This window comes from Salvia hispanica, chromosome 2 (assembly GCF_029641045.1).
Source record: "Salvia hispanica isolate PSC_SH4W2 chromosome 2, Shi_PSC_v1, whole genome shotgun sequence".
Taxonomy (NCBI): Eukaryota; Viridiplantae; Streptophyta; class Magnoliopsida; order Lamiales; family Lamiaceae; genus Salvia; species Salvia hispanica.
This window is the reverse complement of record NC_142693.1, coordinates 44,951,892-44,966,312: the sequence shown is the minus strand read 5'-3', so window position 1 is coordinate 44,966,312 and position 14,421 is coordinate 44,951,892. Positions and strand designations below refer to the sequence as shown.

The following is a 14,421-nucleotide window of genomic DNA, read 5'->3' as shown; positions in this document are numbered from 1 at the left end:
CCCGTGGGCTGGCCCGAATAGCCTGCCAAATTTATAGGGTTAGGACTAAAAATTTCTAGCCCGATAAAATCAAAACCCGATTAGCCCGCACCCGATTAACCCGCGACCCATTGAGGCCTGACCTGAAACCCGATAAAATATCTATTGTTCTATTTTTTACTCTTAATTCGACACTTCATTGATTAATTTTATAATATAGATAACTAAAAATATAACTTTCAATTTTATATTAAATATAAATATTATATATTGAATTTTTATTAATATAATAATTGATAAATAAAATAAAACTTCAAATTTACTAAAAAAATATTTAAATTTTTAAAACATATATTAAAATTTCACGAAATATCTTAGACATATTAGTATTTGATCATATGTTAATGATAGAGTTTGAGCATATATCTCAAATTTATCATAATTATTTATTTTATATTTTACGAATGTAACTAATTTTTATCATTATTTATTGGATTGATATCATGTTAATCTTATCAGTAGCAATCCAATGGGCTAGCTGAAACCCGAACTTTTAGGGTTAGGGTTGAGCTTTTACAACCCGAAAGAATTCACAACAGACATAAACCCATGGTTTTTTCAAAGCATGTTTAAAAATTAAACATAGCAGGCTTCAAAGATTGTAAAAAATCGTATCTGAGTCATGTTCTAATCAAAATAGAGAACTTAAACAATTTAGTGAGTTACAGAAGTTTCTCTAAATATGAATAATTAGAGCTTATTGCAATGTTTTCCATTTTTGATCCACACTAATAAGATTATTGATTCTTTACCGGTGACAAAATGAGTGAACAAAATTTCCAAAATAAGAGGAAGAAAATACAAAAGGTTAATAGAGACAAAAAGATTAACATAGAGATTGCAGAAGTGCAGAGGAGTGATTCATCCATGAGAGATTCTTCAAGTCTACACTAGAAGATAAAAGAAGTGCAGAAAACAGTGCACATTGAAAGGTAACACATCCAAAGATAATACACAAATTCTGTGCAGTAACTAACTTAATGCCCTTTCTATATCAGCTTACATAATAAATAGGTGATATTTATCAATTTGGATTTCAGAGTTAATTAGTTGAAAAGAATAGGACGAAACTTCTCAATCAAATTCCTTGGAAACGTTGCTTGAATTCTCACTCTGAAATGTTAGATAAAGTAGATGCATTTAAACATGGCAGATTTCCAGATTTATAGAAACAGATAGGTAGATTATGAATCTGTCTTATAGTACTAAATTATACCTCTCGATTATGAAACACACAATCTAAGCTAATGATTTACTCCTTATTCCCAGGCACTGCAACATCAAAGACACGGATGCAACACACTTCTATCACAGAAGAAGTAATCGAAGGATGCAAATTATCAATCAAGGTGCAACACTGAGGCATTGTTGAGTTCTTTTAATATCTCTTTCTGCATAAACAGATTCAAAGATTAAACAACAACTAAAACAATGTTGCAGATTGCAGAGAAGTAGATGGAATGAGATGAAGAAAATCGATCAAAGGGGTACAGAGGGATGGAATAAGATAAGCAAAAGCAATTGCAAGAAGGTTACCAATGAGTTTGATGATTCCGATTCAGAGAGAAAGTAAGTGACAGTGGGAGTGTTAAGATAGGAGGTATTTATAGGACTCCCATCTTTAGCATGCTGGTTAGAAAGATGCATCTTCCCCATAAAAACATAACATTAGAGACCGTTTAGATACTTGCATTGGAAACAACAACAAATATGAATTTAACTCAATTTCTCTCTCTCTTGGAAATTGCTGAAAATATGAAGCACGGTTGTTAACTCAATTTCTCTCTCTTGGAAACTTCTGGAAATATGAATCTCTCTCTTGATTGCCTAAGAGCATCTCCAATGCCGGCTAGCCGATTCGCGCCGCTAGCCGGTCGGCTAGCCGAACCATTGCAGCAGGCTAGCCCGAAATCGGTGAAAAAAGCGGCGTGGGCTAGCCGATCGCGTGGCGCTGGCCGATGCGCTGGCCGCCATTGTGGCGTGCCAATCGGCCAGCGATCGGCTAGCGCTATTTTTTAATATTTTTTTTAATTCTTTTTTTTTTTAATTTTTGAAAAACTATATAAACGCGATTTTCTCTATCTCTAAATTTCTGTACAAGAGCAACATCTAGCGATGGACAACAGCAGCGAGACCCCCGTTCGGTTAGCGGCAAACTATAACAGATTCAAGGTATACTAACATTTTTTAATGTATTTTTTTAATAAATTAGTGAGGAGTAGAGTGGGGCGGTGGCTCGTGTGTAGAAAGTAAGTAAAGACTTGGTTCTTCGAAAATTCTTGGATCAAACTTCAATTTCTTCTCAAAGGATGAAGGATTAATGGAGTAAAGTAGAAGAAAATTGAGGGAGAGAGGGGACGAAAATTTGGGTGGGGGCTAGGGTTAGGGGTTTTGGCTCTTATTTATAGAGTCCAATAAGATCTTTAGAATATTTGGTAAGATTTTATTCTCCACAATTAAATAAAACAATATTATGGAGTAGGGAAGAAGAATTAACAAAAATAGACTCTAAGGCCATATTCCATGATTTTCGAAAATTATGGCTTTTTAAATAGCCAAGATTTTGTTTGGTATTTTTCCGGAGTAGAATAAAATATCATGGAGCAAAATAAAAATAAAGATCCTCCCATTGGAGCAAGGAAAGAGGCGTCTCTATGCCTTTTAAATAAGGCATGAATTTTTGATTATTAACTAAAATAGGGTATGACAAGATCTCTTGAAGTATGGAAAGATTTGGTAGAATATTCAAATCACATGTATGGAAGGAAAATCAAATAAGGGATCAATTAAATAATAAAAATATTACTCCCTTCCTTATATTGGTGGTTTTTGAAAATCACTAGGAACAAAGGGGGTGCCGATTTTTCCCTCTTTAAAATAAGGAATAATTGGGTCTTGGATTTAATTTGGATAAATATCCCAAGGACTAAATTAAATCCGGAAAAATAGAATTCCCTCTTCAAAGGGTGAAAGGTTCGAAAATTTCAACAAGGAAAAATAGGGTCATAATATTTATGGAAATTTTTCCTAATATTCTCACTCACCCTTAAACAAATAATTAACCACATAATCTCATAATTTAATAAATCACATGCCACATCACATAGTCAACAATTTTGACTTTTCAAACTTCCCGGTCAAAGAAACTCATGCAATAAATTCATTTATCAAATAATTCACATCTCACACGTCATCAATAATAAATTTTAGGGCTCTAAAATTAGGGTTCAGAAATTCGGGGTGTTACACAAATATATGCTCCCTTTCCTATAAATTGTGTCTTGATACATACCAAAAAAATCAGGTGAGAGAGAGTGGCTGGCCTATGGCTGGCCTATTTGCATTGAAGATGCTCTAACATCTCAACAATTTTTTTTGCAGATATAAATTGCATAATATTTCCAAGGTAAGATGATACTACTAATATTTAGTGGGCTGTACCCCTTTCTCCAAATTACTATACAAAGTGGATTTCTTATTTGTTCTGCAAAAATCTTTATCTTATGCTTGTTTTATTTAATAGTGTGACAGCCTATCAAATGTTTGCATTGCCAAATGAAAATTTACGTGGGCTGATAACTGAATTAGGGGATATTCATTATTTTTGGTAGATATAATATGTCATACGGACTGACTGAATATATTTTACTTAAATAAAAAAAGCTTATATTTTATAGGCAGGCTGTCACACTTTTTTCTAGATTTGCTTGTAGATTCTTCGTGTTTAGTCTTGAAAGTAATTTTAAATATAATAACTAATATATCGATAAATTTTTTTCAGGGATAAAGGCAGTGGAAATTAATTAATGGATCAGCATCTTTGAAAGAATAAAATAGATATACATGTTGTAATAGAATAAATATTTTTAGTAAAGACTGCCAACCTAACAAATATAGGCTCCCTTTCCTATAAATTGTGTCTTGATACATACCAAAAAAATCAGATAGTACTCCCTCCGTCCCGGATAATTCGGGTCACTTTGACCGGACACGGGTTTTAAGAATTGTAATGAAAAGTAGGTTGAAAAAGTGAGTGGGATGTGGGTCCTATCTTTATATATTAGTTTCATAATAAAATGTGAGTAGAAATGAGTTAGTGGAATATGAGGTCCACTACCAAAAATGGTAAAAGTGAAATGAGACAAATTATGTGGGATGGACCAAAATGGAAAATTGGGACGAATTATCCGGAACGGAAGGAGTATTAATTAGCAGGAGTGTTTTTTGTAGTACTATTTAATTAGCTGCCTCCTCTCTCTCTCCTCGGTCTCTCCCCCTCTAATAGCTCCAAATTGGGCCAACTGGATTTACCGAAAGTACCCTCTCACATACTGTTATCTTTTCCCGCCAAAAAGGGTAAATCTATCTTTTCATCGAATTGTCACTTTAGATTAGTAAGATAAGCCATGAAGAAAAAAAAATATTAGAGAAATATAACCTCTAAATAAATTAGGCTTGCAGATCTGAACAATAACAATTGATATGGTTCCACTCTTTTTCAAATCAGAGACATGTGAATCAACATTTGAATTTCAAATTGTACAAAAGATTTTAATATGCCTGTACACACAAAAAAGTGATAAATTTCAGATAAATAAACAAAGAATTTTATTTAAAACTCTTGAAACAACTTACTGTTCATCACTAATTTCAATCTCAATAAGCCTATACTTTGATTGAGAGACAACACTTCCTGGTCCAATGATGACACCAATATAAAATAATTAATCAGAAAATGCCTATGTAATGTGTATTAAAACAGACAGATTACAACATAGAATTTAAATCCTTACCAAAAAAGACGATTCATCATAGTTTTGAAGTTGTGAAATTTCAGGGAAGGGCTTGAAAGAAATCATTATTCTGGGAAAACTCAAATCTTTAACCTCAAACATTTCTATTCATTACCAGCCTATATTGGTGACTTGTTGCTTTGTTTCTAAGAGTGTTACCCTTCACAAAGAAATTTTTAATAAAAAAGACACCACCTTCCCCAAGTGGAGATGCCATTTTCTGCATAATGTTATTAAGGAATGTTCCTTGAATTCTTGTCCCCTATAAAACAAAAGACATTAAAAATTTATTCAATTTAGTTTATAATAAAAGCATAGTTGTTTGGTAGAATAAAGTACATACTTATATCATGCAAAACACACTCTAAGCATAAAAAAGGAAGAAAGAAGAGAGCATGGAAAAGATTGCAGAGTAAAACTAATCTCATCAATTTTAATCCAATACTCAATTGGAATAATTTCAACTTCAGTCATTTCTTCCATATCAGTATGCAACAAAGCTAGATCCAAAATTAAACTTTGCTTTTTAGAAAGCATGAATATCCTAGGCAAAAATGAACTAATGGATAAATTCGACGACAATGTAGGGGCAAATATTGCCGTCAAGATCCCCTAATGATGGGCTACCGGAGTTGTGCTGCAAATACTGTTGAAACATTTTCGGCAGCAGCTAATTCACACTTTTTTTGTAGTGTGCCATGTCCAATATTCAATTCAATATTCACCTCCTAATCTAATTCTAATAACAAAATTACTAATGCATATATTCCAGAAATATGCTTCAAAAGTCATAAGTGTTAGTCAAAATACAATGAATCTCATACCTGTATCACATTGCAATAGTATAAGTATAGTTTTTCCAATACCGCCCATTCCGACAAGTGTGATAACTCGTGAAGATAATCTCTTGGCTGGCATCTTCCATGTCTTACATCACCTCCATGAGATGGAGGGATATCTCTCTTTGTTGAGAATGAATCTGAACGAGATTGGTATCTTTAAATTACTGCCGAGAGAGAGAGAGAGATAGTTGGCTGCGTGCTCTGCAGCTGTGGGTATGATTTAAACCTGAACTCATACATCTACCGACTACCATTGGTTCCAAATATGGTAAATCTATCAAGAAAGGGATCATATCATTTTTCTCAATTGATGAGAGTCGATTCAAGTCAATGGGTCAGGGTCACTCAAATAAGAGAAGTAATGCAAGAAAGTTACAACTTACTCCTTCAGTGTCAGCGAATAAGAGTCCCGTTTTTTCATTTTGGTTCGTCCATAAATAAGAGTCATAATTCATTATTACCGCCGCGTCGACGCCTGGTTAACAGAATCTGGTTCAGCTCCCCATGGCTCATGTTGCAGGTAACCTCTTGTTCTACAAATAAGCTGGAAAATAAATATCAGAGGCTCATGCACCATAGAACCGCGCAGAGATGGCCTGACTCCATGAACAGCGACAACCACCGGTCAAAGAAGTAGAGAGCAGCAGAGGAATCTTTGTTCTCGCCATTCTCTTGCAGTTTTGCTTAATTTGTCTTGCCTGCTTTCCTTTGATTGCACGTTTTCAAGATTAAAAATTCGAAATTATTAATTTAATCAAAACATATAAATAGAATTTGCTAATAACTGCCTAAAATTGTCACTAATCAAAGAAGTATATAATTTATTTATCTTCTCAAAAAGTGATATATAAAGTAGCATATTTCAAAGGAAAAAAGTATATCAAAAGATAAATCATTTTTAAAAAATATAAAATAATACTATAAAATGTATTAAAAAACATAAAATGTAATATCTTTTTAATTACCTTCTCCTTGGAGAATGGTTTTTATGAAAAGAATACAAATATGGTGGTTATAAGATGTTACCTCCATTGATGGAGAGGTAAAGATATCTCTTCAAAATGGAAAAATGTATAATACATTCTCAAATATCTCTTCTCCTGAAGAATGATTTTTCATAGAAAAAAAAGGTAAATATAGTAGTTATATGACTTTATCTCTCCATTTATCATTTATCTCTCCTCTTGGAGATGCTTTTATGATTTTTAATAAATCATTCTTAAAATTACAAAATTAATTAATGCTTTAATAGTTTAATACTCGGCTATTCATGGAACGTGAGAAGCAGATGGCTGCTTCCGGAAGAAATCCAAGAACTTTTTGGGAATCCTACAAGATCGATTCGTTCTTTTTTCTCTGATAGATGGTCAGAACTTTGTCTGGATTCGAATCCTACTGAAAGGTCCACTAGAGATCAGAAATTGTTGAAGAAACAACAAGATCTTTCTTTTGTCTCTTCCAGGCAATCAGAAAATAATAAAGAATTGGTTAATATATTCAAGATAATTATGTACTTACAAAATACTGTCTCAATTCATCCCATTTCACCCTAATTATATGTAAGGGCAATTATGTCTTTCCACCTATCTAGACAGTAGACACAAGCTAGAAGATTTCTAATATACTTACCAATTACCAAACAGTACAACTAAAATCATACTTTCTCCACTATCTTACTAAATCTTCATTCCAGTCCGAAAACTCTATCTTATCATAACTATCTTGTTATATCTAAGTTTTTGAACCAATAAGTCCTAAGAGAAAAATAGTGTTAATGAATTGTGAAGTTAATATTTTAATGTTTAAAACTAGTCTATTTTTTGTGGACGGAGGTAGTATTTATCACTCCCTCCGTCCTATTATAAGTAAGGCGTATTCATTTTTAAGTATAAGTGAGACATTCATAACAAAAAAAACAACACTTCATGTCTCTCTTACTCCATCTCCTTTCCTACTTTTTCTCTCACTCATATTTTATTATGTCTTCATTTAACAACTAAACACTAAATACCTAAAAACGTGTGCCCAAAGAAATGTGTCACTTGTAATGGGATGGAGGAAGTATTAATTTTTCTCCGTGTCTGATCCAATGGGACACATTTCCTGAATCCCATTGTAAGAGGTGCTGTGGATTTGGATCCAAATAGTGTGTAATTGTGTATATAGTATATCAATATTAAAGTGATTAGTTTGGAAATCGGGTATGACTACTTACGCGGCATTTTCAGTTAATTCAGTTTTTTATTTTGTCCGTACATCTGCCTTCATTTGAACAATTCCACTCCGTAGACGCCTTAAATCAATCGCGTTTTGCTTCCGTTCCGACATTTTTCTGCTTCAATCTGTGAGAATGTCTCGCTGATCGGTTCATGTTAGGATGAAATACAACTGAGTGGAAATTTCATGATGACGGATCCTGCGCAGAAGCTGTATGCCAAAATGCGGCTGTGGGAATTCCCGGATCAGTACGTGGTGGAGCCGACTGACGGATCCTCCGCCTCCTTGCTCGCTGTTAGCCGCCTTGATGGCTCCATGAATCTTGTTGGTAATTTCATTCCTCAACATTTTTTTTTCTTCTCGTGTTGTGGGAAATGTGTTTTTAATATTCCCTCCTGGTGTATAGATGAAATACCTCAAAGCAGCAAGCTTCGAGTTCCTAAAATTCAGACGATCTATGGTGTGGTCGGGACGCTCAAGCTTTTGGCAGGCAAGTTTTGCGTTGCTAATGGTTACCCGAGTATAGTTGCAATCAGTGATCTGCTGCTTCAGTTTACCTTTAGATATTTACTGTATCGCTATATGTCATGCATTTTTTTTTGTCATCTTGACTAACAACTGGTGCCAGGATATAGTTCATATTGATGTTCTACCAACGTTTGGTTACTAGTGAATTGTGATCTTGGTCAAAGTACACAATGCACATTGTGACGTTCAAATATTACTCCATCAAAGGTATAATAAAGAAACAAAAAAGCAAGTTTCAGTTTACCCTCATGATATTGAGAAGAAAGTTCCTCTAATTGTGAATATAGAGAGTAGGAATCAACTTGTTGCTCAACAAGTGAGCTACATGTGCATTTTTTCAAGTTTGCAATCGTTTCAAAGAAACTCAAGCTTCTAATTTCCATGCATTTATTTTAACAGTATGCTTTTGTTAAAAATAGCAACTAGTATTTTCATTTTGGTCTGACCCCCACCCTTAAAATTATGACTTTCTGTTCTAGGATATTTTGCCCTCTAAGAGGTGGGACCCATGTATCTTCACAAAAGTCCATGTGAGAAGTGATATAGCTCCTGTCTGCACCTGGAGATGATTCTGTATCCACTGAGAAGTTCTTTTATGTACTGGCTCTAACAAGTTAAAAACGATGAAACAAATACTGTAATAGGGAGAAATTCAATGGGCGGAAAGAGGACTTTTGGAAAGAAGATGGAATGCAGCCTGTATAGTAGAGATTAGGCACAGTCCAGTTGCTCATTCTTTTACGTTCAATTGACTCCCATTCTCTTGCTTGAAAAATATGTTTTCTCTAGTTGAATAAGGATTGTCTAGTAATATGGTTGTCCTAGATTTCTTCTAAATCCTTAGTTCCATCAAGGTTTCTTCACGATATTGATATTTCATATTGTTTACTTTAGGGTCATATTTATTAGTGATAACTGGACGTGAATGCGTTGGATCTTATTTGGGCCACTCCATTTACAAAGTGACATCGTTGAAGGTTTTTCCATGTGATCATTCACTCAAGAATTTTCCTGAAGAACAGGTAGTGACAAAGTCCATCATCTTACAATTGGAATAAATTACTGTATCCAATTCAATTTAATATATACCTCTGTTCAACAGAAAAAGATGGAGCGTGAGTTTTCTCGCTTGCTAAATGTTGCAGAGAGGACTCCAGGTCTATATTTCTCCTATGATGTGAATATGACGCTGAGGTGAATGTTACTCAAACTCTGTGTTTGTTTGTATTTTTGGTTCAGTCTTGTAATTATTTTCTCTTGTTAGTGTGTTGTGCATTAGACTCATTGGCAGAGCTTCTTAATTGCCCATTTGTAACATGAAGTGCTCAGCATAATTCCAAAACTAGGACATCAATTAAAATTTAAATTGAAATAGCATTTATGTGTACACTCTTTGCAAGTCCAAAATGTTTGGTACTTCTAGCAATTGCTGCAATCCAGACTTGTATATTTTCTTGCAGTGCTCAGAGGTTGCATGATTTGGGTGATGAATCAAAATCGCTGCCCCTTTGGAGACAAGTGAGTTTTTCTAGATGATTAATGGTCTGCTGAAACTAATAGATTTTAGATTGCATCTTCTACTTCTTTAACAGATTAATCTTCTTGGTCTATAATCCTAACACTAATTTACTGTCTGCACATTCTTCAGGCTGACCCTCGATTTCTTTGGAACAACTATATGCTGGAAGTGCTTGTAGACAACAAGGTCAAGATCTGGATGAATCATATAAGTAATTCAAATTTTCCCTAGGAAGTTCCCCTTTTTATATAGTAATAGTAGTAACTGACTTAGATATCATCCTCATGCAGCTTGACCATTCCTCCTCCCTGTCATTCAAGGCAGTATCCTTTTAAATGTCCTGAAGTTTCAGTACCTCATGCCATGTTATGGTTGGCATAAGCATATCATAATTTTACATTAAGTGATGCCTTGACAAGTCATTAGGCTTTCAAAACATTCAAGCTGCCATTGGGAAGGATATCCTTGATGTTGCACTAATTGCACGAAGATGCACGAGAAGAACAGGTAATCTTGTTATTGTTAAAATCCTTATCCTACTACTTCTTCCAGGATTCCATCTCTATTTTCGATTTGTTTCTGCCTTCCAACATCATTTGTCTCAAGGCTATAAGTTTCTTGTATATATTTTTCAGAACCTTCGCTTATGTCTATGAACATTTGAGTAATCAATATCGATATTACATTATACTTTTGGTTGGTGATAGAGCTAGTTATCTCAAAACTCAAAAGTCATTCACCGAGAAATACCACCAACTCCAAGCCATTGATTTCCAGAAATATTGTATAACACACAAAACTTTCACTTTCTTTGTCGTCTTCCTCTTCCTCCTCTTCTTTTTTCTCTAAAAAGATAGGACTCTGATCAAGGATCTGCCCTATTCCAGTAAGAACCATTTCTATGATGTGGGAGAACGAACAAACATCTTTTTATTCGACTTGTAATTTTATTTTAAGATTTTCTGTAGGCACACGAATGTGGAGACGAGGAGCTGATTCTGATGGTTTTGTAGCAAATTTCGTGGAGAGTGAACAAATCATACAAATTAATGGGCACACTGTGTCCTTTATTCAGGTAAAATACTCATAGGGATACAATAAGATTTGTATGTGGTACTACAATGTTTTCTATGGTAATGCATTGAGATAGAACTCTCTACTCCAATGAAATGCTTTAGAATCCTTCTTTCAAATGGATGTATACCATTTAATTTGATTTGGTAAACTGAAATTAACCATGTCGTCCCTTTATTTGCATAATGTATCTTGTTACTTGATATGTATCTATGTCTAATTGTTAGTTTACGGTACCTCGCTGTTATTACACGATAAACTAATTTCCTTTTTCAGGTGCGAGGGTCGATGCCATTTCTTTGGGATCAGATTGTTGATTTGACATATAAGCCAAAGTTTGAAATCGTGAGACCTGAGGAAGCAGTATGTTTGTTTGTCTTTTTCATCAGATTATGTTCTGTCCTAACATAGACATCTGGTTTGCTGACTTGTTCCCTCTACACATTTGTGCAGCATAGAGTGGCTGAAAGACATTTTTTAGATCTAAGAAAGAAATATGGCAACGTTCTTGCGGTTGATTTAGTGAACAAGGTACATGGAACCATATTTTTTTTGCAAAGGGTAGATTGCCATCTTCATCATGGTTGCACTTTACCTGTCTCTTTCTCAACAATAATGTACTACCTTATTTGAAACCTTTCATGACAAGTCTTCTTTTCATAGTTAAATCATTCTAGCATTAAAAGACATAAATATTTTACTCTAAAGATGTATAATAAAATTTGGTCTTTGTAGAACAATAAAATAGACACACGTGTAAAGTATAGAGACATATGAGAGAAAAGTATCTTCATTACTTTACAAAATACATATATATATATATTGAGAGTCCTATTATCCACAAATCCACTCTTAAAGACCGAACCACCGAACCCTACCAAATTAGGGCTTTTAGATCTAGTTTTTTATGGATAAAATACAGAAATTTATAAATTATTTTCGCCTTCATCACGAGCCTATTTTAATTCATCCGAAGGTAAATAAGTCATACTAACATGTTACGAAGATTTAACTTCGTTCCAGAATGTATTACTTCATTCTAGTAGGTTTTTACTTCATTCTAGTGAGTTTTACTTCATTCCAGTAGGTTTTTACTTCATTTCAGTACGTAAATGTGGTTTCGCCGTTGCGTGTCGGTCTTTCTCTCTACAATATCTATCACCAACGACATGGCGCTAATATGGTTTAATAAACACATTGAATAATGTAATAAATTGTTGGAATGAAGTATGTGTAGAAGCATTTGAAGTACAGAATGAAGTAATAAACATATATAATGAAGTAACATGGGCTAGTAATGAAAAAGAAAAAAATTTCGCAGCAGCACATCTCATCAAAAAAACTAGATCTAATGCTTGTCGGTCTTTCTCTCTACAATATCTATCACCAACGCCATGACGCTAATATGGTTTAATAAACACATTGAATAATGTAATAAATTGTTGGAATGAAGTATGTGTAGAAGAAGCATTTGAAGTACAGAATGAAGTAATAAACATATACAATGAAGTAACATGGGCTAGTAATGAAGAAGAAAAAAATTTCGCAGCAGCACATCTCATCAAAAAAACTAGATCTAATGGCCCAGATTTGGTCTCTAGTTCGGTCTTTAAAATTGGTTCGACATTGATCACAACTCTAGAGTTGTGATCAATGTCGAACCATTCTTAAGGGCCGAACTAGAGACTTAATTATGGCCCTCCATTTTTTTTATCTTGTGGTTAGGATTAATTTACCATTATTTAATTATTTTATTTAAAAAAACCTTGTTGAGGGGTATTTTAGGAAATCAATTTATTAACTCTCTTAAAATAAAATACGTGTTTCATCTCTCCCTCAAATCTTCGATCGCGGTTTTCTTCAATCTTCGTCGATCTCCATCGATTTTCATCGATCTTCTTCCTGTAATCTACTTAAATCTTCATTTATCTCCATCGCCGGACAATTTTGCTTCCTCAATTCACGATCGTTTTGCAATTTCATCAATCCACGATCTGCATCGCCGGACAATCGCGATCTTCATCAAATTCTCGATCGATTTGGAGGTGCGGAGGAGCGATTAAGAGAAGCGTTGTGGCGGAAACGGAGGCTTCATCAGATCAGCCGGAACGGTCCTCTTGCGGGTGATCTTCCGGTAGAGGACGACGGATACAAATATAAGCGCCAGCGCCGCCGCCGCGGCGAGCAGCGGCATGAGAAGGCGGTGGTGCGGCAACGGCAGCATTGTCGTGAATCTGGATACAATCGGATAGAAGCAAAAAAGAGTATATAGAGGTTGTCGACAGAGACTAGTGAGAGAAGAAAGATGGCATTGTGTTTTTCACAGAGAAGGGGGTGGTGAAGCAGCTCATATTTTGTCATTGAAGATTGTGAACGGATTGGTGCAATTGGAGTTCGCAACTCATATTTGCGAACTGGATCTTCTACATAATGAACCAAATTATAAATATAATGAAGTAAAAAGTATTCAGTGCTTGTTAGGTTTGACATTGTAAACATGGATCAAACAAGTAAAGGGATCATGTCACATGGTTGTATGTTGTGTGTAGTAGGGTGATAAAGATTTTTAGTCATGTAATTTAGATTTATACCTTGGTTCCATCATCCTTTGGCTCATTATCTATATGCGATCTCACATTTGATCCATGTTGAACAACACATAGTGTATTCAAATCCTGATATTGATTTAGAAAATGATTCATTACAAGGACAAGCTATTTCATTGTTTGAGCTGTATACTTCTGAAAATTCTGATTTTACCTTCTCCATTATATTAGCTTTTAAGTTTTCCATAAGACCTGCGTCAACACTGAAGTTTGATGACGATGTAACATCTGCCATTTGTACATGAAGACCCTGCCAGTAGTATTATATAAAAAATAGTTCATTCAGTAAGATAGTTACTTCATCGTACTGAAATATTACTTCAAACAGAGTCTATAAAAGGCAAGGTAAAAAATAGTTCATTCAGTACGATAGTTACTTCATCATGCTGAAATATTACTTCAAACAGAGTTAATAAAAGACAAGGTAAAAGATAGTTCATTCAGTACGATAGTTACTTCATTATACTTAAATATTACTTCAAACAGAGTTAATAAATAGTGCATTCAGTACGATAGTTACTTCATCATACTGAAATATTACTTCAAACAGAGTTAATAAAAGCCAAGGTAAAAAATAGTTCATTCAGTACGATAGTTACTTCATCATACTGAAATATTACTTCAAACATAGTTAATAAAAGACAAGGTAAAAGATAGTTCATTCAGTACGATAGTTACTTCATTATACGGAAATATTACTTCAAACAGAGTTAATAAATAGTGCATTCAGTGTTAGAGTTTGTATACTAGAAATCACGTTTCGAGTGATTGAATACTGTAAAACTCTTATTTTATTTTCCAAT

At 34.2% G+C, this 14,421-nt stretch overlaps 1 protein-coding gene across 3 annotated transcripts; it reads left to right on the top strand.

The window, feature by feature from the left end:
• The first annotated feature begins 7,611 nt into the window (after positions 1-7,611).
• LOC125196023 (phosphoinositide phosphatase SAC7-like) lies at positions 7,612-11,654 on the top strand. Of its 3 annotated transcripts, XM_089065445.1 has the most exons (12): positions 7,612-7,875; positions 8,051-8,219; positions 8,298-8,626; positions 9,314-9,441; positions 9,522-9,613; positions 9,880-9,937; positions 10,068-10,124; positions 10,229-10,261; positions 10,365-10,445; positions 10,907-11,013; positions 11,289-11,375; positions 11,466-11,654. In XM_089065445.1, exons 3-9 carry the CDS (start codon positions 8,590-8,592, stop codon positions 10,416-10,418), a joined length of 459 nt encoding a protein of 152 aa, XP_088921571.1. In that variant the 5' UTR covers positions 7,612-7,875; positions 8,051-8,219; positions 8,298-8,589; the 3' UTR covers positions 10,419-10,445; positions 10,907-11,013; positions 11,289-11,375; positions 11,466-11,654. The 3 variants fall into 3 exon arrangements, with proteins under 3 accessions (XP_088921571.1, XP_088921572.1, XP_088921573.1); XM_089065446.1 differs by having other exon boundaries at positions 7,612-8,219; positions 11,471-11,654; XM_089065447.1 differs by having other exon boundaries at positions 7,612-8,219; positions 10,068-10,149.
• Positions 11,655-14,421: the final 2,767 nt, after the last annotated feature.